Source organism: Helicoverpa zea, chromosome 12 (assembly GCF_022581195.2).
Source record: "Helicoverpa zea isolate HzStark_Cry1AcR chromosome 12, ilHelZeax1.1, whole genome shotgun sequence".
NCBI classification, from domain to species: domain Eukaryota; kingdom Metazoa; phylum Arthropoda; class Insecta; order Lepidoptera; family Noctuidae; genus Helicoverpa; species Helicoverpa zea.
In genome coordinates, this window is record NC_061463.1 from 3,971,981 (window position 1) to 3,996,982 (window position 25,002).

General features: G+C 34.7%; 1 protein-coding gene across 1 annotated transcript; it reads right to left on the minus strand.

Annotated features, from left to right (window-relative positions):
• On the minus strand, window positions 1–23,336 carry LOC124635285 (contactin-associated protein like 5-2). Its single transcript, XM_047171151.1, has 29 exons — window positions 23,148–23,336; window positions 21,413–21,547; window positions 19,799–20,021; window positions 19,421–19,557; window positions 17,910–18,061; window positions 17,020–17,083; window positions 16,566–16,850; window positions 13,580–13,686; window positions 11,189–11,800; window positions 10,233–10,419; window positions 9,496–9,762; window positions 8,956–9,158; window positions 8,351–8,562; window positions 7,800–8,017; window positions 7,298–7,471; window positions 6,349–6,574; window positions 5,827–6,074; window positions 5,232–5,660; window positions 4,344–4,547; window positions 3,737–3,954; window positions 3,369–3,448; window positions 3,184–3,296; window positions 2,567–2,770; window positions 1,929–2,122; window positions 1,359–1,511; window positions 1,046–1,162; window positions 832–976; window positions 546–718; window positions 1–174 (listed from the first exon to the last, which is right to left on the minus strand). Exons 2-29 carry the CDS (start codon window positions 21,522–21,524, stop codon window positions 31–33), a joined length of 5,601 nt encoding a protein of 1,866 aa, XP_047027107.1. The 5' UTR covers window positions 21,525–21,547; window positions 23,148–23,336; the 3' UTR covers window positions 1–30.
• Between the last annotated feature and the right edge of the window lie 1,666 nt (window positions 23,337–25,002).

Below are 25,002 nucleotides of genomic sequence, written 5' to 3' on the forward strand. Positions count from 1 at the left end.
TTTCGATACAAAACATTTATTTGATAGATTCTAAGCAGAAGATGTAAGAAGCTCGCTAGTGTCGTCTTCATCTATCTTATAGGGAAGCTGCGTCGTCAAATTGGTTTGTGTGGGAGGCCCTTCTTTGTTGGAGTCCTTTCGACCATTCACATGATGCTCTGGGGGAGAATTATTCTGAAAAAATAATGGACAACGTTCTCATTATTGCCTTTTAATATGGATGTGCACTGTTGAGCTCCATCGTTATGATAGGTGCATTTCTGAAGTTAAGTTTGATACACTGTTTGCTATTGTACTGAAGTTGTTAATCAAAGTTTTTTTTTATTTAACGGTCTATTGAGTTTGTATTTTTAGGTAAACTATTATGTACTAAATAGTTCATATTTTTTATGTAAGTAAATTGTGTCTTATGATGAAGTTTAATTAAATCGGCTTTTAAATTGGCTTTATGTTCATCAACCTCTGTTTTAATATTTCCAAGGTTTGAAATTCCCAAACAATAAAGGGGTATCCAAGAAGGTGCCTACAATAAATGAATCACAAACCTCATCTTCATCAGAAGACGTAGTAGTCTCTTCATCAGTGTCAGGATCTCCACAGTTGGCCTCGCGATCATCACCGTTCACTTGGTTTTTATCATCGTCTGTGTCACTTTCCGACATTAGAATCTCGTCTTTTTCCTCAAGCGTTTCCCAAACCTTTTCCTTTTCCAGCATATCTAGAAATCGAGACAAATAGGAGTTTTAAAATAAGGCCTCTTCGGGAAGGATAAATTGCAAAAATAAGATTCGCTGTGTAAGCGTTTTTGATTTTGGACATGTCATACTTTACCTCTGTACCGCAAACTACCCTTTCTGCTAATACTACCTTCGCTTGGTATCTCAACTATAACAACTGGAACTGTGTCAATAGTAACTCCATTGGGTTTCTTCTCACCATCCGCAATTGGTTCATCAGATAACGGGTCTTTGTTCAGCTGAAATATAATGTAAATTTTTAGAGAACGGTCTTCTTGTTGGTTATTAAGGTTCTAGAAGTTTCTTACCTGTAAGAATGATATGGTTGGTTCCTGTAGTTTAGTTGCATGCTCCTTACTCCGCATTATGTTTTCATCTGTCTGCTTCTCTAAGCTTAGCTTGTAAGCTTTGTGTGTTCTCCACATCTGTAATGTTAAGTTTAATTCAGAATTTAAACTCTGCCAAGGCTCTCGTGTTTTGTTTCCTCGAATTTTACGTTGGATCGATTTTCTTTGAAATTATTCATAATGGTCTTGTATCTCCTGCTAGGCTTGTGCCGCTTACATAGATTGAAAGAAGTTGGTAAGGAGAACTTGTGAGACCTCTAATTTCCCAACTTACATGATACCCGCAGTAACACAGCCCCAATAGGAACACACAGATGAGGGCTATGAAGAAGTTATCAGTATTATCCTCTTCAGTGTCCGGCTGTTGGTAGAGCGAGTCGTACGGGTTGCGGGACGGCGGGTCTTCTACCCAGGTCTTGTCTACACTCTGGGAATACAAATGATCTTACATTATGACAGAATTATCTTAGTAACTCAAAAGCTTAGTTTTGGCGGTATAGTAGATTTTTTTGGAACAAGATTGTCTGGGTGCTGTGCATCTAATCCTTTACATTCAATCTGTGCTGGACTGTAGTTGTCGATTCTTATCCAGTTTTTTAATATTTTTTTTTTATCATGCAAAGAACCTAGATTCAGTAGATCGTTGATCAAATAAAGTCCTTTCGTTGAGAGTTTTTTTTTAACAATGCCATCTTCATCACACCATTCTCCACTGTACTAACAATCAGGTAGAGTTACCACCAGTGGGCATATTACTGGGTATTGTTGTATATGTGGGTACATTCTGTGCGTTTACTTTGGCTCATGCATAACCCCCAAAGAAAATACCATTAATAATACTCACAATAAGAAAGCTGCCATTATGTGCAGCCGCCAACTGCGTCTGATCAGGCCAAGCTTCATCGAAGTCAGCGGAACATTGAGCAGATCTGACGCCCTGTGCGTTGACCGCGTTCACTTCCGCAGAGTTTAGCCGAGTGAACAACATGTATTCCTCTAGAGGCTTCATCTCGTATTCGTTTATTTCTACTAGGATGTCTGTTTTGGAAATAATATGAAGATAGCTAGTCAAAATGAGTTAATTGTCCCAATTCAGAAGTAATGATGAATAAAGATGATAGTTAATTGTACGTTGACGACATGATTAGGCGTGTAAAAATGTATGAATTTTTTTAGCTTGAAATCTGGGTCTAAAAAGTTTGGAAAAATTCTTGGCTTTGGTTGAATTTAGTAACCGCTGCCTCAGTAGTAAAATCGACACCTCCTACGTATATTATCGTAACCAACAAAATCGTCATTTTGTGTCGAAATAGTAATAAATTAAAAAAAACGTTATGGCAATTTTAAAGATGACTATGCAAAAAAATAATAGGTACAGATGTTTATCAAATCTTGTTTGTTTTTTAATTTAGCATAATCATTAAAACATTATGAAATACTATAAATTGCCTAAGTATCATGACAATCACTAAACATACTTACTGGACAAACATCCGTTATACCCCTTATAGATCTTAAGTCTGGGGTCTGTAGTATTAAGGCCTCCGACTTGGACCTCATTGGATCCTTGATCGAATACATCCCATACGATTTGTGGAGGAACCTTTTCTAGAGGAACTTCTATTCTGTCTATAAGGAGTTTTGCTTCTTGGTTGGTTCGAGTGTAGTATATTGTGTGGCGGGCACCTTGATCATAAAAAACGTCTTTATTTAAAAGTGACATTAACTATCAACTAGCTGTTACCAGTGGTTCTACCCGTGTTCCGAAGGAACTTCCCGCATCCGGATAAATAGTAGCTTAAGTTCTTTCCTAGGCTCTAGACTACCTTCAGTAGTTTTGGCGTGAAATCTGACCGTGCAGATATACAGCCAGAGTTAGGTACTTTCGCATTTATAATATTAGTAAATAAGAGGCACTTTACTAAAGAAAAAGTACCGGAACTCGATATAAGTAGGTTAAGGAAAACATTGCAATAAATAAAGGAAAGATTATTGAAAAATTGGAAATCCGAGAGATTTCACGATAAACAGTTACGTGATTTAGGTGCACTATGACTAAACAAATTTAAATAAAGACATATTCACATGATGTTTATTACCGTTAAGGAAGTTTCTGTTTTTCACTTCAGCACCATATGCTTCTTCCTCGCGGTTTTCTTCAAATTTCAAGTAACCGTCTTGAGTTATTGCAACTAGCAAGTAGTAACTGCGCCTAGAATGAGAATATTAGAAAAATCTGTAGCTTAAAAGCAAAAATATATGAAGGTAGGTAGAGAATACGTACTTATTTTCCGTTTGAACCAATAACAGAACTGTATTCTTCTGGCGCAGATCGTTGCTCGAAAATGCTAGTTTTATTTTGACCTGTGAAAGAAAATAACATATTGCAACGATATTTTCTTCATTGGTTGTCAGTCCGTTGCCACCCAAAATAAGCCAACGACTGGTATTTGCCTTCTATGGTTTATTAGAAGTAAAATATTCAAAAGCCAGGATGCTATTTTGTAAGCCGTTTTCAAATTCAAACCCAAAATATTTAATTTGTCATCGGAGATCCATTGTATTAGTAGCAACAACCTTCAATTCTATATTCCCCATCCAAAGAACGTCCATAAAATAAATAAATATATTCTTATGTAAAATCTTATACACCTTGAACACAGGTCCTGATAATAGAAACTTCCTTTGCAGAATACTCTCTCCATTGAAATCCGCCCCCTTTTCTTCAACGCAATACTCTCCGAAGTAGCTAGTAAGTTCACAATCACAGCTGCTTTCTTGGTTTGTGAAGTCTTCGGTACAAATACCTCCGTTCTTACACGGTTCTGAATCACACTTCATGTTGCATTCTGGTAAGACCCCTGTGAGGTCTGGAAGTTACAAAAAGAAAGTATTATTTACGACTAGTGAAATTGGAAAAATGAAATTAAAAAATCCTTTGTAAGTATATTGTTGAGCATCGACATCATTATCCGCCTATGTATGTATAACATTTTTTCTGGTGGTGAGATGATGCAGAAAAAGTACATAAACAGACTGAAATTAAATCATTATTAAACTCCAGAATGTTAATTATATCATCATCATCATCATCCTCCTGCCCTTATCCCAATTTATATTTGGGATCGACGCAATATGTTTTCTTCTTCCATACTCTTCTGTCTACCGTCATCTCACAAGTTAGTTTATTTCTAGTCATTCTAGCCAGAATGTTAAATATACTGAAAAATAAATTAACTAGTAGATACACCAGTGTCACCTTGATCAATATTCTGCAGAGCCTTCCTAGATAGGTCGACGACATGGTCAGCGATCTTGAAGCCTCTGACACAGCCAACGTACCCGCCCTGAGGCAGCTGTGTGGCGCGGGGTGCAAGGTTCAGCGAGTAGCGGTCGAACCCGCCCAGGTTCATCTGGAAGTAGTCCATGGGAGGTGCGGGCGGCCGTTGTGGGAGGATCACCTCTGGAAATGTACACAGAATATATTATGGCATATGAAAGAGAAACGAACACAAAAATATGACATGAAGTAACGTAAAACCCGCATATAATAATTGGTCATAAATGATTTGTGCACATGGCATGGCAACATGTCAAAATTCAATTCCTAATTGCAAATCAGAAAAATGGTTATAGAAATTGGTACAACATTAGACTAAATAAAATGAGCCTGCTAATGTTTTTATACGTAGGATCTGCCCATTCCATGGATTTGTCGGACAGACGATCAAATCACGGCAGCAGACAAACAAGATGACCGGCAAACCCGTGTTTGTCGTGATACTTAATACTTTTCAGTAGATATATTTGGATGCCTTGTAACTTTTCTTATATAAAAGTTGTTCCAAAAGAGAACCATATTTTACAGCCCAGACAATACTGGTATGCATCATGAAAAGTTTAAAGTTCAAGTAAATAATGTGGTTTTGCAGAACTAGAAATAAATGTTGTTGAAATGTAGACTATTTGGCAATGACAAGAACTGCTTGTTATTATTTAGTAACATTATTTAAGTTTTCCCATTAATCAGTAGAACAAAATTTAGGTATTTCAGCACGAGTATCTGCAATACGGACCTTGTTTTTACTTTATAACATCTGCAGAAATAATATTGATAACTTATAGAGTAGGTAGGTATTTAACTTACCCATTTCAGGATTACTCCAAGGCTTATTAGTATATTTACTCAACAGCTTAGCAGTTCTTTCAATAGTCGCATTATTTTCATTAACATGCAAAGTTGTTGTATTCTCAGTTCTAATGATAGCAATCTGAACACTTTCTCCTTGATTGATTTTAGCATAAGTTACATTCATTTGTATGATTTCATTTTCATCATTAAATAGATAAATGATTTCTGTTCCGTTATGTATGAAGAGATGTATAAAATTATTTAAATTATCGTTTGCGTATAGAACTAAAGCATTATCATCGTAAGTTCTTAGATTCATCAGTACGTTTTCTGTCATCATTTTCTTCAATCGATGTTTTTCTGCGTCTGTTGCATTGTCTACTAGATAGTTCTTTTTTAGGTAAGCTTCTTTCGTTTGGAATGTTAATGCTTTCTCGTTTATGTCTGAAAAAAAAATATATTATTGATTAAGAATTGCCTTCAATAATTCCATTGAACCGCAATTCGCAACTATTTTTGGAGTTTATTTTATCAAGATGAATGATTTACACTTCTTTTATTTTTAACTAATTTCAACATTAAATTTATTTTCTTAGTACGTTTTACTTACTTTCTTCACAATGTGTACCCAAATGTGCCCAAGGATTCTTACAGATACACTCATAGCTCGACCAGAGCTCTTTACAAATAGCTTTGTTCTGACAAGGATTGGGCACACACGAAGGCTTACAGTCTTTGATAATTTCTGAGAGATGGACCGACATGTAGCTGTAGATGTCCAGAATTTCACCGTTAACGACCAAGCCTCTGAAGCAACCGATGAGACCTTGGTTTACCGCAGATTTTTTTAAATGTTCCCTGAAAATATTTTCCAGTTATTTTAGAATACACATACAAACATTATTGAAGGGTTGATATTTAGCAGCAAGAAAGAAAATATTATAAAACAGGACAAAAAGGAAAGTCTGAGTGACTATCTTATCTAAGTAAAAAGGCATACTGAGATTATTCAGGGAAAATACTCAATGACAATTTGAGAGTAGACCAAAACTTAGTGAAGTTTTTTCAGACCTCTAACTAAATTACTTAGTGCTTTAGTAAAAACCTAACAAATAAGACAGAAAGTACTCACGCAGTAGCACCACCAATAAACATAGAACCTTCGAAAGGTCCAAATTCCTCCTCCAACAACAGATTCAGCATTTGATACTCAGTGTTAAGCATGAACCGAACATGGTAGAAGTTGTAGTCTATCCATATCTTATGCCATTCGCCTCCGTTCAGCTTACGTTTAGAGTTAATTACTAGTTTTCTGGTTGTACCAGTGTTGAGGGTAAAGTTGAAGGTTAGCTCATGTTCTGTGTAAGAAAAAATGCTTGGTTTGAAAAATGTAAATATTAACAGATTTTTAAATCAGCTCAGTGCTGGTGAGTCATAATAAGTCCAAAAAATATTACTAGAGTGCAATTGCCGAAGCTGCGGTGGTGAGCATGAAAACCATCTGCGACGATAAGCTCGCATGGGACCGCCGGAGCCCCGCAGCGCCGGAGCCGTGACAGAAGCCATGCTTGCTGCATGTTGCATGCTTACATTTTAAACGTACACCCAAATTCATATAACAATAAATAAGCGACGTACGTTTGGGAACCCCAGTATATTAATTGGTATTTGGGAAATATTCTAGCGATCGTTAGCTTTTTTAGTCTAACAAAAATGACCAAATTAGAAGTCATGGTATTACATAATTGGTAACATCTAAGTAATGACAATATATAATATTTGGTCTAAAGTGTATTTTAAAGGCGTCCATATATTTTTTTAGTAGTCAATAATATGAAAAAATGGTTTTATTTAATAATATTTTAGGAAACGTTATTTGGTGGCCATTTATCCATTTTGGTAACCGTTTCGAATTTTTTTGGTAGTAAAATAGGTACTTTTTTGGGTGGTGTTTAAACACAAGCCCTTTCTATTTCCTTAACAGTTTTGTTCATACGAATATGAAGATATTTTTTTGTTTTTTTTTTTTTTTCATAATATTTCAAAAGTTATTCCTTCGAAAAATCTTCTATCTTACTTACCGCTAGTCAAAGCCACCATAAAAGACGGGTAGTTGGGTCTGATCGGAGGTTGGAACAGCAAAATGGCGCTGGTGCCAGTTGTTCTGAAACTGAAGGCAATGTCCCCCTTCCTCCAGCCTGGTACCTCGATATAGGACTGTGATGTTGTGAATGTTACTACATAGCGCTGGGTATCTAAAAGGAGGACTTTATGTATTTGGATCATAAAACGTTGTAAATGAATATTTTGTTAAGATTTTAATATACTCTTAACACCTAATTACATCCACCGATATCAAGACCATCATCATATTGATACTCTTGTTCAAAATAGTAGTTAGAGTGTATTTGGTAGGTACCAATTTTTTTTTCTCCCAGAAATACTGTGCGATAAAAGTTAGTAAGTTTTGGGAGAAAATGATGAATTGGTTTTTATTGTTACGCTTTACGAAATTGTAATTGACGGTATTACGATATTCACGGACAAAAGCTACTAAACTATCATTAACTATACGAAACTCACTTGTCTCAACACACTCAAGGGGTCCTAAAGTAATTCTTCCCTGAGCATCTTCAGGCAAATCCTTCTGCTGTAAGAAGAACATGTCAGTAATGCCCAAGCTCGTGGGTTCTACGAAGGTGCCTTCATCGCTGTGCCACTTGCCGTCCTCGTTTGAATCGCAGTTGCAAGACTTGGTAGCGTTGACACAAGTTGCGTTTACACCACATGGGCAGTATCCTCTGCAAACAAAAAATATATTGTTGAAGAATTTTCAAATATTGCTTTCTACATATTACATTATATCTATTGTATATTGTATAAAGGGTCAAGACTCTTCGATTAACAATAATATTTTGACTGAAAAAGGACTAATGATTCTTCAAAGCAGTAATTCTGTACTGAGTAACCAACCGCATTTCTTTTTCCTGAGTCTCTACAAAAATATTAAAACCTTAATTCATCAATTCTCTGTCTAATAATTGATGCGTGATAAAAGAGACATATCTGGTTAGACTGACCCTAACATAGATGGGAAAAAAGGCTCGCGACATGATGGTGATGACAAAAAATACCTTTTAACATTCCCCAAGAAATCCACAGTGTTATTAGACGACGAAATGAACCAGGTTGCGCTGTGCAACTCCAAAGGCGCCTTCATGCAATCGTACTTGATGTACTGCCGACAGTACAACGAGTGGGAGATCAGCTCTTGTAGCATCTCTGCTGTGAACTCCCTGTATTTGATGTTGAAGCTGAAGTCATTGCCTGATGCGGAGCGAACATCCTGGAGAAAACAAAAATAGAAATTATTTATGAAGACCCAGTAAAAAATAAGAAAACTGGTATAAATACATATAAAGTTAAGAATTAATATTGCAAAGATACATAATGCTTAGGACTAAATAGAGGAAAGTACAAAATAGACGTACATACCTGCACTTGCTTATTTCATTAAGAGACTATCACTTATTTATCTTCTCGCAAGATTAAAAAAGTATTAGGGAGATGGCTGTTAGACCATGCATAGCTCATGCAAATGTATCAGTAAATTAGCAAGATGATTGTTTTCAGAGTTTTTGGAAGAAATCTGGAATTGTTAAATTTTTCAAATAGAGAGCGAATCCTGATTCATTCAAGTACCTAAATAAAGATAGAGGTAGATATGTATGAAACTTACGACTTGACTAGGCAGATTATGTTCAACAACAGTGGTAGAAGAATCGGCTTCGATCTGAAATTCGCATTTGACATGAGCGGGAGGAAACTTGCCGTTCCCATCGATGTCTATGAGATACACGTCATTTCTTGTGTAGCCGAGCAGAGCCAGTTCTTCACAGGTCTTGCGGAAAGTAGCAAAGTGACAGTTTTCACCTATGTAACCTTGAAGAAAATATGTGGAGTTAAGATTTTTATAATAAGTTATATATAATCGTTTGTTATATTAATAGAAATTTTACTTATTAACCGTAGGTCTTGCAAAATCAATATCGCCTTTTATTTGCTCAAGAGCAAAGACATGATGGGGCTCAACGTTGCCTTTACTTTAGTAGGCGAAAAATTATGCGTTTAATATAACTTTAATTCACAACTAATCATAACTCATGAGTGTGTTGTGTTTTTTTTTTCATAAGGGAAGGATGCTATTTCTAATCGAATACACTTACAAGCCAGAAATAATTATACTTTACATAAACTTTCTCTATTAAGAGTTACTTACCAGTATTATCACAATTGCAAATAACCCGATCTTCTCTAACCGAACATATTCCTCCATGTTCACAAGTATTGGGTCTGGTGCAAGGATCTACATATCTACAATCATCTATAGCCACTTCCCCGACCACTCGCTCAGTCATTATCACGAGTCTTGGTTCAATTAGCATACCATTAATTCTTATGTTCCTCATACATCCAATTAGACCTAAGTTAGCTGATTTCAGTCCACTGCCTATAACGATTTTGTCTTGTAGCTCAAAATCTAGACCTGGGAAAATCGATTAATTAGCTGTTTTTTAAATGTGGATAACGGTATCGCTTTTTTAATGGCTTGCATGCGAATTTGGGGTCTTAATGGTTCATTAGCTACCGAATAATTTTGAACAGTTCAAAAATGTTTTTGTTTTTATTTGATTATTGTTTCTAGGTGTTGAGGAAAAGTATCTAATGACCAAAAAACGCCTGTGAAACAAAAACAGGGAAAGCTAATTTTGGACACGATTAACCGTGAACTTTCTGTTCTTATAACAACCAAAATTTAGTTGAATGAGACAACATTACAATGTTAACAAAAAGTGAGATTGTAGTCCTTACAAGGAAGCAAGTAATGTTTCAAGCTGTCCAAATTTCAGTAAGTAGGTAATACTTCAATGTAAACATTAATCATCTTATATCTCAGTAGATCTTAGTGTTACATTTCTTTATTCCTATAAAGGCTTAGAACAAAAGCAAACTCACCAAACATCTGTACGTGCTTATTATGATGATCCACAGTCATTTTGATCCTTCCCTTCCTGTAATCCAACTCGACGTTGTGCCAATCATTGCTTACGTTGAACTTCACCGATTTCAAATTCACGGAGGTCACGTTTTTGCCAACGTCTGATACCAACTCGAATCTTATCTCTTCTTTTACCATCCTTACCTGTATTGTTATGTGATTGTTTAATGGAAGATATTAAAAATACCTTACTATAATTTACATAAGTATTCATTACATTCTTCAAGAATTTGATTCCTATTAAGATTTCTAAGGATATCAAATAATTTCCAGATCAATACTTCTTAATTGATTGAAATATATTTCATCCACAAAAGGCCTGAATGTAGGTGTGTGTCGATTTGTATGTTATCTAATATCACATAGATCACGCAAAATCGTTTGTTGTTTTATAATTAATTGGTCTCTTAAATGATTTTTAGAAACCTTGTTCTTTGATCTGGAAATGAAGTTAAAGTTCAAGAACCACAGAGTGATTGCCAAAGCGAGCTCGTTATCAATAAGCCGGTGAAGTAATTCGCAAGCAGATTGGGTAAATTTCGTTGTTGCAACCTGACACAGAAGTCTAGACTGGATTTGCATTTATTTTCAATTAAAATCGTATCTTGTTTTCTTCTGTTGTAATTAAAAAGTTAAATAATCAGGTAAAATTGTTATTTTTGGGAATTTTATAATTGTGGCAAAACTGAATAAAACTTTGTCATTAGGAAATATTTTGTTTTCGTTATAATTAATGGTTTATTGAATTAGTAATAAATAACTAGGTAAGGTGCCTCCAAACACCGTATCAAATTAATATTTAAGCAGGTGCCTTATTAATTGTGAAACAACATACTCAAAATGCAATTAAGTGTAATCTAATTAGCATAAAAAACAGAAACTTGTTTGTTGTGTTAGGTATAATTAAACTTACCTCCCAGTAACCTTGTGTTGATGTCTGACTATAAGCCAATACGGCCATATTCTTGCTGGTTTTAAAATCAAACTTTAAATTGACAGTGTGGCTCTGATTCAGCGGCCACCAAATATGGGACGTCGCGAAAGGATACGTAATCGGAATCACCTCAATATCTATGTCCTCAAACTCAGGATCCAGCACCCCTATGTAGTGGACTTTAGGGTTATTTTGCTTCAACTCGTACAAAATTGACACGTCATTGTAATAAACGTATTTCAAGTTGCCAGCGAAATTGTTGAACGACTTCAATCCTTTCATTTTGTGTAAATCCGGACCGCCGCATATGTAGATTTCTGGATCAATGCACAAGTAACGAGCGTTTCCTGGTACTTCGTAAGTCTCTGTTGTGCTATCAAGATACACGTATATGGTCTGATCTTGCAGTATGACGGTGAGATTGTGCCACATATTGTTGTTAATTTTCTCCCCTAAATAGTCTTCAACTGGTCCGTCTCCTAAATCTATTTGTATGGCGACTTTTTCATCGTGTATTGATAAGGCTATGTAATGGTGTTTGTCGTCTATTTGTCCGCTAGCGTAGAATAGAGCTGAATCGTCGAATCTAGTCTGTGAAATTGATTCGGTGAATTGTATCATTCATTAGTATCATGTAACGGAATAAGTGGAGCTCCAAAAAAGAGAGCATTTATAATTTTAGTAACGGTCAATGCGTGAGGTATTGCATTCAGAATGTTATATTTTACCGAAATGACAATTTTGTTTCGAAGATTAATAGTGCTCTAGTTGAGCTTAAGAATAGACTGCTTTTTGGTATAAAAGTGGATGAACAAAAATGTGGTTTAAATAATGTCCGCTATAAATTCACTGCTCCAAAAATAAACGTATGCAAAACGCTTTTAAGTGGTTTGATCTTTGTTTTATTTATTTGCGTCTGGTAATGAATTACTTTGTTCAGAAACAAGATTATTATTTTATCTCGACTGACGTAGATATAAAAGTTAATACTTTTTAGATGGATAATAGGATAAGCAGAGAAGGTAAGTAGACAGATTAGGCAATCTTGTCAAAAATATTGGTTATTGTCAAAATATAATTATAATTTTTGATGACTTAACCCGTTTGAAATTAGAATTGTAAAACATACATAATACAATAATAAATAAGATAATAATTATTTGATTGTCTGTAACAATCAACAGTTGGCTGTTGTTTATTCTAATCTATCACAAAGCTGTGATGAGATTTTGATCAGAATCTCAGAAACCGAATGCATTGACGGCCAATCGTAATTATAGGTTGCAAATACATTGATCTCTCGATAAATCTTAACAATATTGTAAGAATAATACTACATATAGATATAAAACTAAAGTAATACAATTACATAATAAACCTGAGCAAGTAATTCAATCTGTTGTGACAATCAATACTGCATCAGATTTTGCATATATATACATGATCTTATCCGTAGCAATCTCAATAATAACTGTAAATAATATCCATTAACATTTTGCAACGTTGATTGCAAAGCTGTGACGTCATAGATCCATAAAACGGTTCAAGTGAAAGTCGGTTCAACACAATTGATTTAACTAAAAAAGTAAATATAAGAAGATTAAGAATCAACTTGAAAGATTTTAGGGTATATAGTCATTATAAGTTGGATTAAAAACGATTTAATTATACTGAAATGTATAAAAGGATATTTTGGTCCAAACCAGAACTATTAAGACAGTAATTAACACGAAATCTAGCGTTTATTAATTTAGATAAGTGTAGGATTCAAATTAATGGGTTTCGATGAGACTGAACAAAAATAGAAACATAAAGAATGTGTCTGCCAAAATTCAACAGAAATAGACATAACTACAAAAAAGAATATTGCAAGCATTTTAGTCTATATTATCAGTTGAACTATTTTTTTGGTGATGTAAAATAAAGTTGCATCTGGTCAAAATGTACTCTCAAATATGAGTCATCAACTGTTATGACATGTTTGTATGTAATTTATTGAAGAGCTCATAATGTCATTGGTTGAAGATTTATTTATTATATATATCCAATCACCAATGACTGCACATCAAGTTACGTAATTTACGAAACAGTGCTAAAGTCAAGTCTTCTTGAATTTTATGAGAAAGATTATTGAATACTATCTATTTCTCGCAGTTTCATCCGTCTCCCGGGTGATCTTCGCTCCGTACCCCGGATAATAGCTTAAGTTACTTGGGGATTGTGTATCGTAACAATTTTTCAGATATGTTTTGTGGGTTCAGAAAAAAATCCTCTTATTTTGATGAGAACATAAAATATTTTCACCGTACAACATAAAAAGGCATACAAGCAAAAATCTAAATCTATGTTATCTATGTCATACGGCACTACCTTAAAGTGCAGGCTGACTCGCGTGCTTGTGGAGTGCACTCGGTCCTTCCAGTCGTACACGCGGTACGACACGTAGCTCGACCCGCGGAGTGTGAGCACCGTCGCCGCTGGAAGCAACGTAATGTGATTGTGTGACTATAGTTGGTAGATAAAAGAAGATATTTTTTATGAAATTAATAGATAAAGGCAAAGGTAGAAGATGAGACGGAAGCAAAAGGAGTAAGTTTGGAAAGGAGACTTGATCATTAAAATGAAACCGTTAGAGAAGCTTTAGAATTTGATGATCTAAGAAACATAAATGAACCACAAGCGTGTTATTGATGGAGATGTTTTATCTTAACGAACAATATTAATCATAAATATTCTAATTTTAAATAAAGATCTTTTCATTATTACTACCTTTGTATCAACTCTTTCAATCTGGTCTTGGTCCTTTTCAATCTGGCTTTCGGCCTGGTCACAGTACATCAACAGCACTGCTGAAGGTCACCGATGATATTCGCCTTGCGATGGAAAACAAATCTCTCACCTTACTAGTTCTTCTTGACTTTAGCAGTGCATTCAACTCTGTTGATTTTGATATTCTTCTCGGCATTCTAAAATCTTTAAACTTTTCCCCTTCCACCCTAAGTTGGTTTGATTCGTATTTAAAAGGCCGTTCACAATGTGTCCGCCTTGGTAACCTTACCTCTGGCTGGTGCAATCTCTCTGCTGGTGTACCTCAAGGTGGCGTTCTCTCTCCTCTCCTGTTTTCTATTTTCATTGACTCTGTCACAAAGGTCATTTCTTCCCACTTCCATCTCTATGCAGACGACTTGCAGCTTTACAGACATTTTCCCTGTGCTGATGCAGAAGCTGCCGTTGCTGCCATGAATCGTGACCTGGATGCGATTTGTGATTGGGCGCAGTCCTTTGGACTGCAAATTAATCCCAGGAAGTCTCAGGCCATGATTATTGGCAGCAGATACATGCGTAGCAGGCTAGATGTTGCGTCACTACCACCACTGTGTTTGAATGGGGTTCAGATTGACTACGCTAATTCAGCGAAAAACTTGGGTGTTACTCTTGATACCTACTTATCGTGGTCACTCAGGTCAATGAAGTTAGTCGCAAAGTTCACTATACTTTTCATACGCTGAAATGTCTTCAACAGTTTTTGCCCTTGAAAACCAAGATTTCACTTGCTCAGACTCTCATCCAACCCATTATAGATTATGCTGATGCCTGTTATTTGGATGCCACCGAGGAGCTTTTAAATAAACTTGAGCGCTTGCAAAATCTTTGTATTCGTTTTGTCTTTAATCTTAAAAAGTATGATCATGTTTCACAATTTCGCAAGGATCTCAATTGGCTCCCTATTCGTCTTCGCAGGAACACTCGCATTCTGTGTCTTTTATTTAATATCCTTTTCAATCCTAAATCTCCTTCGTACCTGCGGGAACGTTTCTCCTTTCTCCGCTCACCTGATGCGTCCTGCAGGACTCATCTCAAATCCTTACTTAAAATCCCTTCCCACTCCACTGATTTCTACTCTTACTCCTTCACCGTGCACGCTGTACGGTTATGGAACAATTTGCCGCCTGAGCTGAGGAGCTGCCAAACTGTTGCTTTATTTAAACGGAAGTTGAAGGAACATTATTTGTCCTTATCATCATAGACGCATATAGTATTTAGTGTATTTTTATATATATATATATATTTTATATATATATTACATATGTAATTAGGTTAATGTTAGTATTTATTTTTAGTTATAGCTTCTTTCTTTTTTACACACTATCTGCATCTCTTCTTATTCTAACTCTCCCATAACGGGCCAGCTGGAAGAAATTTCTCTTGAAATAAGCTGTGCCTATGTACTATATGTTCTATCTTTCTTCTTTTCTGTATTCTGTGTGTGTATCTGTGTACATGAACTATTAAATAAATAAATAAATAAATAAACTCTTGTGCCGATGCAGCATTCGAATTACCATATTAAATTGCAGATAGAAAATGAAAATACATACTGTGTTAACAGCGTCATAGCAAATCGTATAATTTGCGTAATTCTGATCAAACAGGAACAATAATCAATGACATTAAAGTAACGACTTATAGCTGACGTCAGAAGTCGAAAGGACACGAGTGGCGATTCGGTCAGAGTTCAGATACTTCAAGTATTATAAACAGGTTCTTCAAACTAGTATTAACGTTTATACTAGAATTAGCAACATTACTTTGTTGAAACAGGCCAATTACTTTGTGATTACACGTTAAAGAAAAGTAGAGATGACATAGAGAGGCTAGACATTTTGAAAGTTAATGAAAGTGAAGTATTAATTTTACTAAATGATGAGTGTAATTATGATAGATACATAAATGGCGAAGAGGTAGTAAAATGAAAACTAATATAGGTTTAAATTGTTCGTTGGCTAAGTATTGAAGATCAAGTTGTACTGGTTACTTAAGTGCACCAATCTTAATACTAAGTAGATATAGATACTGATAGATTTGTGAAAGCAAACAATCATCTCGTCGTTGATCTTCAATTAAGTTATAATAATCCTGATGTATAACAAGCTTGCGTAACTTTTAATTATATTTTTCTCGTACTTATATAAGTTCTTGAGATTGAACTGCTTTTGAAAGGATTAATAAACCTGAATAACTTTGTAAAAGTAAATTGTGCAGGGTTGTAAATTTTTTCATTAACCCCAATTAGTTTTTAAATGTCAACGTTAATGGAGAAAGGAAGTCAGAAACAGGTGTTAATACACTTATGGGTGCTAGACACATTAATATAACAGGTATAACATGAAATAAAATGAATAAGATGAGTACGAGATTAAAAGCAGCAATGACAACAGTGCAAATCAATTCAAAGTTTTAAAAAAGGTTTTGTAAACAAAAACATGTAAGTTAAGATCTTTAAAAGTAAAACGAATCCGAATTGAAAATAAGACAACGTAAGGCTTGAGTGCAATAAGAAGTGTGAAATACTTACTGAAAACATCACACAGATGTTCTTCATACAAAGTACCGAAGCAATCACATCTGTATCCATTATACTCGTTAATACACCTAGAGCCTTGAAAGCATAGGTTTTCCATAGTCCTGCACTTATCTATGCAACCCTCTTTAACGTTCTCATGTTTGGTAGCAATTAAAGGCACTATGGGTAGCAAGTCTGAGGCTGCCTTGCCAGATGAAAGGACCATATCGCTGATGCAGCCGACGAACGATTCGATTATGTATTTTACACCGTGGAGTTTTTCTTCGGAACTTAGACCTAGGAAAATAATAGGCAGCGTTTCAAGGGTTTCTTTGAAAATATGATTTGTTTGTCTAAGATTATGGCAGATAGAAACATGTATGCAATTTAATAACTTTTGAGTCAAGAGATTTTGGAAAAAGTTGCGTAATTTAATTATGATTTTGTTGACATAATGCTAACTTACCTCCGATAAGAATAACGGACGTCAAATTAGCAGTGATTCCGTAATTTGTGTCGAAACTTAAGCCCTGAAACAAGAAGATAATGAAATAAACATTAAGCTAAATGAGGACCTCTTTGCAAGTATCTTATAACACAAGGCGTTGACCTAGTGTAAAGTGATACGTCTACTATACTGCATATGAAATGCAGTGTGAATCAGAACGTAAAAGATTCAAAATAACAAAATTATGACACACTTTTGGTTTCAAATTACCTGGTAAGGTATATCTAAAGATTTTATTATTCTTCTTTAGGGAAAAATTCTATCATTGTTATATTCTCCCTACCTAAATAAATTCCTGGAAGCGGTATATCCTGTATAACCAGTGTATATTTTACTAGGTACAGCACCATGAGTCAAACTGAATATTAACGTCCTTGTCCACCGATAAGGTTTAAAGACATGACACACAAGTTGTGGCAGGTCGTTAACTCGCGCTTATGAAGTGACCCGTTTCCTTTATTTGATTCTGGCAATTTACCTACGCTACATTATGATCTGTATGCTGATTCTACCAACTTTTGATTCATTGTTACCCGTGTAAACGCATGAGGTCAAAAATTTTAAATGGTGTGCTTTTTAGTTTGGTTGTTATTTTAGAATATTTAGTTTATTGAACTTATATTGTTGATAACGTCGAAAAAGGAAACCAACTACTGAAAACATCACAAAGGTGATCACTAATTGGAGAATTAATTAGGGTAATATGGGTATCCGTAGATGGAATTAATTAGGCTCCATTATTGGCGATGGTTTATGTATTTAATTATATTTTGGAGATAACTAAACGGGATATTAATCATCTAAATCCATCTTATATCTTCTATGTATATTGATCAGTAATGTCTTACCTTCAAATATACTTCTTCTTTCAGATGGTCTACCTTAGCAATTAGCCTTGCTCCATGCACATCGATAGTTACAACCACGCTGTGCCACTGGTCTCTGTTCAACGCTCTGCCAACGGTTACTGAAGTTAGGTGCTTGCCGAATACATGAACCACTGGAATGTTTAGTACATAGATATAAAATATTTATTTCATTTTGAATAGAGTACTTAGATGAAAACTATATGAAGAATGGAAGACAAATGTAGATATATATATTGATCTGACGAAGCCCCAGTAAATTCAAATTGCTGCTTCAAATCAAAAGGAACGATAAATTAAATTGGGACTGACATATCCTAGAAGAAATAAAACAAATGACTTAATGTGATTGTGACGTCCCCCAACCCGCACTGGGATCAAGTGGTAGATAATGGCCCTCTTCGGAAATAAGGACCGAGACCTTATATCGCATTGGTACAGGCTACTAATAAATGTAAGGGACTCCATAATGGCAAAACATATTTTTTTTGTTTTAACTATATATAAAATTGCTAATCCAATAACCATTAAATCTGAAATTCTAGAAACTAGAATGATCGTATGAATAAATTGTACCTACAATCGTAGTGACCGACTTGAGAGAATATAAAACACTAAGATATTGTAAGGCAGATAGACAGATCGACAGACAACACGACATACGGATAGACGGACGTTTAAATAGGAAAGTCTTGACACGCTAGAGAAAAAAGTGAAGGCTGGGAAACGATCCCGGAGGTATGGACGATGAGAAATTATTGCGAAGCCAATGATAATAAATGATGATGGCTGTTTGATTGGAATTTGTACAAGTAAACAAGGTAGCTATTTTTCATTTTTTTATTAGTTATCGGTAGGCAGGTAACTTGGTTTTGAAGCTCGAGATGGTATTTATTTTATATAACTGAAGTCGTAAACAGTCAGATGAAGAAGTAATAATTTATTTGAACAGCATTAAAACGCAGTAAAATATATCAATATATAATAGTTCTGATCGCAAAACTGAATTACTTTTCAAATAGCAAAAAGAAATGAGAAACAATTAAGAAAAAAAAAAAAAAAATATTTAAACGATCTTCCAAAAATAAAATCACTTATTGTACCTAGCAAAGATAGATTTTTAGATCATCAGATACAAACTGGATAGATCCAAAATACAGTCTAGCCTATATGATCCATTCAATGTCGCGGCACTTGATAGGCAATGCTTCGCCGCCGACAACGAAGATTTATCGTTTGTGTCCCTGAATTAGCTCTTGTCAACGAGCCACAGCGCACTGTATGCAATTTAGAGAATTCATTCTATGTGTTGCAAATGTGAAATAGTTCATGCAAATTGTATGTATTGTTGGTTTCAAATTGCCTTCGATTTAGGTAAGATTTTTTTATGGATAAGCTTATTTCTCAACTTTTCCTTAATAACTTGAACAATGAACAGGTAAAAGTGGTAAATTGTTTCAAGGATATTCCTAACGTAAAAACCTTCTTCTTACCTTTTAATTCACCTTTTTCCACGATGACGTATAGAGCATAAGGCTGCATCTTAAAGACCGGATTCTTTACATTATGATACACAAGTAAGCCATGTGGAAGTCGTGTTCGGAACTTGAATGATATTTCTCTGCATAGTCTGTAACATACAAAATTATCTTGGTATCAAATGCAGCTTAAAACTATTAACAGTTCTTTAGAGAATGTACCTACAGCTCTTCTTGTTCTAGCAAATCTTGAAAATACAATAAATCATTGCACGCAACATACAAGGCACAAGTTCTATGCCGTAGTACAAAAGAGTCTCTCAAAATGTGTCTGAAGGCATTTATTTTATTAAATCTCTAAATCTTCATTAAAGGTTAAAAAGTAGTACCAACCTCAATTGAAACCTCTGTATAATATCCCCATCCAGCTGTATAAAGGTATTATCCTTAGCGAACATGAAGGTCTGATGGTGCCCCGACTCCGCGAAGGTTAGGAACCTGTCCCTATCGCTCGGCGGTATTGGCGGGATCGCTGTGACGTAGGTTGAGGTCGAAATGTTGACTGTGGTCACGCTTGATGATGGCGAAGTTAGTGGTAGGGTTGTTGGAGGTAGCACTGGAATGGTAAAGGTAAATAAAGTTATGTTGATTTGTCTACTGTTTATGTTTTGGATGGAATTATACAAGACAGGGTAATTTTTGTCATACTTCTGCATGATTCGTCTGAATTCTTTAAATTTCTGGTGTACATCTGCTTGTGATCTGGTAACTTGTGACGACACCGTGAGTCGATGCGGGTATTCCCCTAATGTTCACATTTCGAGTGTAACTTGCTAAATTATATTTTTCCATATTATTGTTTGATTAATAGACTAGAAATCTGAAGTCTTTGGTATAGAATAAACTCAGCAAGTTACTTTTATAGACCAAAATTGTAAAAGATCTAACTGTAACCCGAATTGTAGTCTATTCAATATTATTTTCAGACTCAATAATACTTCTATTCAGCCTTGTTACCATGTATTTGAGTCCAGCCAATAAAGTGGTTAGGCTGTGTCTAGATCACGTGATAAAGTGTCTGGGTTCAAGGATCTAAATTAAAATCAATAGAGATTTGACTCTAAGTGATCCATCGTTAGTTAAATTGGTACCGTTTCGTATCATGTACCTACAAAACTGTTTTGTGTTGACCATTATTTTTATTCAGATTTGAGCATGAAAAGGAAAGTTTTAAATAACTATTATAATGTTTGAAAATTAAATAAAATAAGTTTAATGTTCGACAAATTGGTATATTAATAAAATTAATATTATATAATGTGCGTTTGAAAACGAAAGAAGCATGTCTGTAATGTTTCTTTAAAAATCTGAAAGTGTCACTGTTTAAATTTTGTTATGATGTTTAAAATATTATGCATTTATTTTTCAAAAATATTCAAAATATTGAGCGCAAAAGCTATGCAATACGTTTTCAGATCAGTAGGTAAAAATATATTATTCAATCGATGTGGAAATAGTGGCATAATAGTACTTTCAATTCGACATACTGAAATTGTAAGTGTTGGCAATTACTTAAGCAACAATAATAATAAGTGTATCGCGAATATTTTTTAAAAGATCACCCGCAATTGTGAGAGCTGAGTGGTATGTAATTGGATTATAATTATCCGATTATTAATACATTATCTAAAATTTATTTAGTAATAACGGCATGTTGGTTTAATAATGCACTAATACATCAATTATTGAAATTACCTGAAAATCATATCACATTTGTACCTAAGTACCTTATATAAACATGTATTTACTTATGAAATAAATTAAATATTATTATAAAAAAATGCAGGCATGAAGAGTTATTTAAATGAAGAGTTATTTAAAAAAAAGTTCAAATATTTATTATTTTGGAAAATAAAAAAATATCGTAACTTATTCATGACTGTTGTTTATTATTTAGTTGTATTGGGGTTAAGTATTTTTCAGTGTTTCATATTTCTTCTTACTCACCTTTTTCCTCCCCAGCGAGATCAACCGGTAAACTGCAGTCAACATCAGCTGTTCCATATAAAATTAATAAAACGATAAAATTTATCCTTTTTCTTTGTGATGGTGTAGCCATGTTGCTCTGTACGGGTCATTTATCTGCAAAAATATGGTTAGAAATGTTTATAATTAGGAATCTTATCATAAGAGCGCTGTCGTAACGTATACTTGATATCTGTCTAAAGTTGATCTACGCAGGCGAGGACGCTGGCGAAAACTAGTAAAATAAATAAAAAAAACCGGCCAAGTGCGAGTCGGACTCGCGCACGAAGGGTTCCGTACCAGAGCAAAAACGAGCAAAAAATCACGTTTGTTGTATGGGAGCCCCCCAAAATATTTATTTATTCTAGTTTTCAGTATTTGTTGTTGTAGCGGCAACAGAAATACATCATCTGTGAAAATTTCAACTCTCTAACTATCACGGTTCATGAGATACAGCCTGGTGACAGACGGACGGACGGACGGACAGAGGAGCGAAAACAATAGGGTCCCGGTTTACCCTTTGGGTAAGGAACCCTAACAGTTGCTATTTTTAATGTTGCACTCAAAAGACCTTTGCAATATTCTGTATTTATTTATTTCATTTCCACAAAGGATCAATTGACCTCTGAATCATCTGCCTTTCATGGTCAATTTCAACATTACAATTATTACAAGGAAACCTTGAAAATAAATTCTCATTGAAGTAAGATAAGAGGATAAAACCAAAATTTATTCAGCTTTGTATATTCCAAAAAGGAAATTTCATCATCAATTTTCGAGTGGATTTTGTACAGCTATAAAGGTAAAGTAAATTAATCTCTATTTCCACAAGTATAGGGTTTATTTTAAAATATATGAGAAACATCATAGGGCATTGGGCGGAAATATGGAATCAGAGTGTTAGTGTGGGATGACTAAAACACTACCAATGTAACCTGACCCGCAGTACTCTTTACCATTTACAAAAACAACGAGGAATGAGGAACTAACCGAAAGATGAAGGGTCAAATTATATTGGATTCAGTTGTCAGCCTAAATTGGCTCAAGTAACTACAGTTGTTTAAAGAAGCGGGTTGACACATCGGTTTTTGAGATGGTTTGTGTTTGACATGTTGACCGGTTAGGGATTTGTGATTTATATCAAGATTTGCAACTGGTTACCTAAGAACCTAACTGTTTTACCTAATCTCTATATTTAACCATCGAAATATAGTATCATATTGTGAAAATAATATCACAGAAACAATTTTATAAGGGCGAATAATTTAGTGAAAAGTCGCGTGAAAATCGATTAGCAAATTGATTGCTTGCTGGAACCAAAATAAAGATTGAACTTTTCGAATCATCCAATAAAGCGAAACAAAAATCTAGAGTTATAAACAAAAGAAAATCATTAATAGAATTTTCAGTAAGTAGATATGACAAATAAAAGATCGTAATATCAGTGCAGAAAATACTCAAGAAAATCTTTGAGCATATTTAAAAGGAAATGTCTTAATACTATCCAAGATCATGTAAACGTGTCAGCATATATAGCGGGAAATCCTGTACTGGACGCGGAATTCTTGTTTACACAGTCAATTTTATCTCGCAAACGCATGTTCTTTTTAATTTATATCGTATTGCTTCACTAGACATTTTCCTTACATACTTATCGCGTGTAACATGCGATCCAAGTAAAGTCTCACACACATTAGAATATTTAAAAGAAACTTACACTATTATTTTAAAATATCACAGTAGAAATACTATTAAAACCATTTGCACTTCTAAATAACACTCGTAAACAAAACTTTTATTCAAATTGTGTAAAAAATGGCACGCATTCCATTTTTAAACTTTTTCCACCACAGACGCACTCGTTCACTTTTTAAAATCTTTTTTTTTTACGCAAGCGGCCAGGAGCTCGTCGGTAACGCGCCCCCTTTGGACCGCGGAGTACTTACTGACGCAAACTTTAACAGCACGTAATAACACTGACAAATTGTCCTCGTGGGTCACAGGCGTTCCCAGACGCAGGACTTAGGATGTTAGCGGAGAGATTCAATAAGCGGATTCGAAGTTTGAAAAGCACATTATCAACCTATATTTTCATACCTCTAAGTAAAGATAAAGGTTGTACCTATCGATTTAAAATCTTTGTGAAGTAATGCAAAAATCACAATTTGTATGAAAATACAGAGTGGGACATGTTTATTTTTAATGTAATGCATAAATCATGATTTTAGTTCCAGAAAATTATATAACAAATAAAGAATAGGTACTTGCGTAAGTCTACTTATAAATATTAATATTGATAGGTATTGAAACGATTACACTGTAACATATCTAGAGTAGAGATAAAATATACTTTTGCTTGGAATATGCAACTGCACTCAATCTCGCATGCAGCGCAGTGCATACCGTGATTAATTAAGGTGGCACTCAATTACCTTTGTGCAACCGACACCATTCTGTAATTTAATTTACCTCTTGTTAATCGAAATTAATAATATAATTTTATATCCAACCCGCATGGATTGAAAATCCGACTTTTGGCTATCTTTGTGCAATGATTCAATAAGTATAAGAAAAATATATATGACCGGTGTTGCTGTAAAATGTACTTACATAAAAGGTTTTTGAAAGCTCCAATGCATTGTAACTTTATGGACTTCAAAATGATTTTTACTGATCAGGCAGAATTATACACAAAACGGTCATTCAACTTAACTCTATAATAGACAACGCAATCGTTAATAATATAATACAAATTCGTTTCTTTATCTTCTATCGATATCGACTTTCTTGTCCGCTCTTCCGTTTTATAAGCAATTTTCAACGCTTTCATTTCGATACCCTTGTAATATTTGTTAACAAAGAAAATACGTGACAATTTTTTCGTGTAGCAACATTTGTTCAAATGTTTGTTTGGTCACGATTGATCGAAATTCAAAAGTGGATTGTTGGTGGTTGACGTTTTTTTTCTTTAGGATAACAAGAGTTGGGGTTAAATGTTAATAAGATACTGTAGAGCAGGGCTTTAGAAACGTTAATAACGTTAACAGCTCAAATAACATGATACTTTCGACTAGAATTATGCACCAAGCATTAATAACATACATGAAAATGTCAAACTTAAGGTATAAGTTTACTTAGGATAAAAAACTCTGAAAGGATATCCTCAATATGTAACAATTCTCTTCTGATTTACTTCAAAACATACTACAGTTTTATATTATAGATCCGCAAACGCTGGAATGCGACTGACCTCTGTCGAAATGGCAATGGTCAAGTCAGTGGCACCCACTCTGTGCATCGAGCTATCATGACACCTACTTCAGTCTAGGCTGGGCATTTAATATGCATATATTAACGTTAAAACTATTGAGAGGCTAAAACTGTGGGTGGTTGTGTTGTGGTTACTGTTTGTATACGTTTAAGTATTTGGATCAGATTTATTAGCATAATTAAGTATAAGCGGTATGGCAACTTTGTGGAATAAATCTATCGATATTCGTATTTTGATTTTGGAATAAAGAAATTTATTAGACTAAAGACTGGCCAGCGAGATTGCTCTCAATGATGTAGGT

Bases quoted from the DNA above. Each gene is read 5' to 3' on its own strand.
- LOC124635285 (XM_047171151.1), bottom strand. From the start codon at position 21,524: ATGGCTACACCATCACAAAGAAAAAGGATAAATTTTATCGTTTTATTA. The intron at 16,851-17,019 runs GTAAGTTAGCAT...TTATTTTCCTAG, and splicing joins GTCCGTTATTCTTATCGGAG to GTCTAAGTTCCGAAGAAAAA. The intron at 1,163-1,358 runs GTAAGTTGGGAA...TTAACATTACAG, and splicing joins TGTGTTACTGCGGGTATCAT to ATGTGGAGAACACACAAAGC.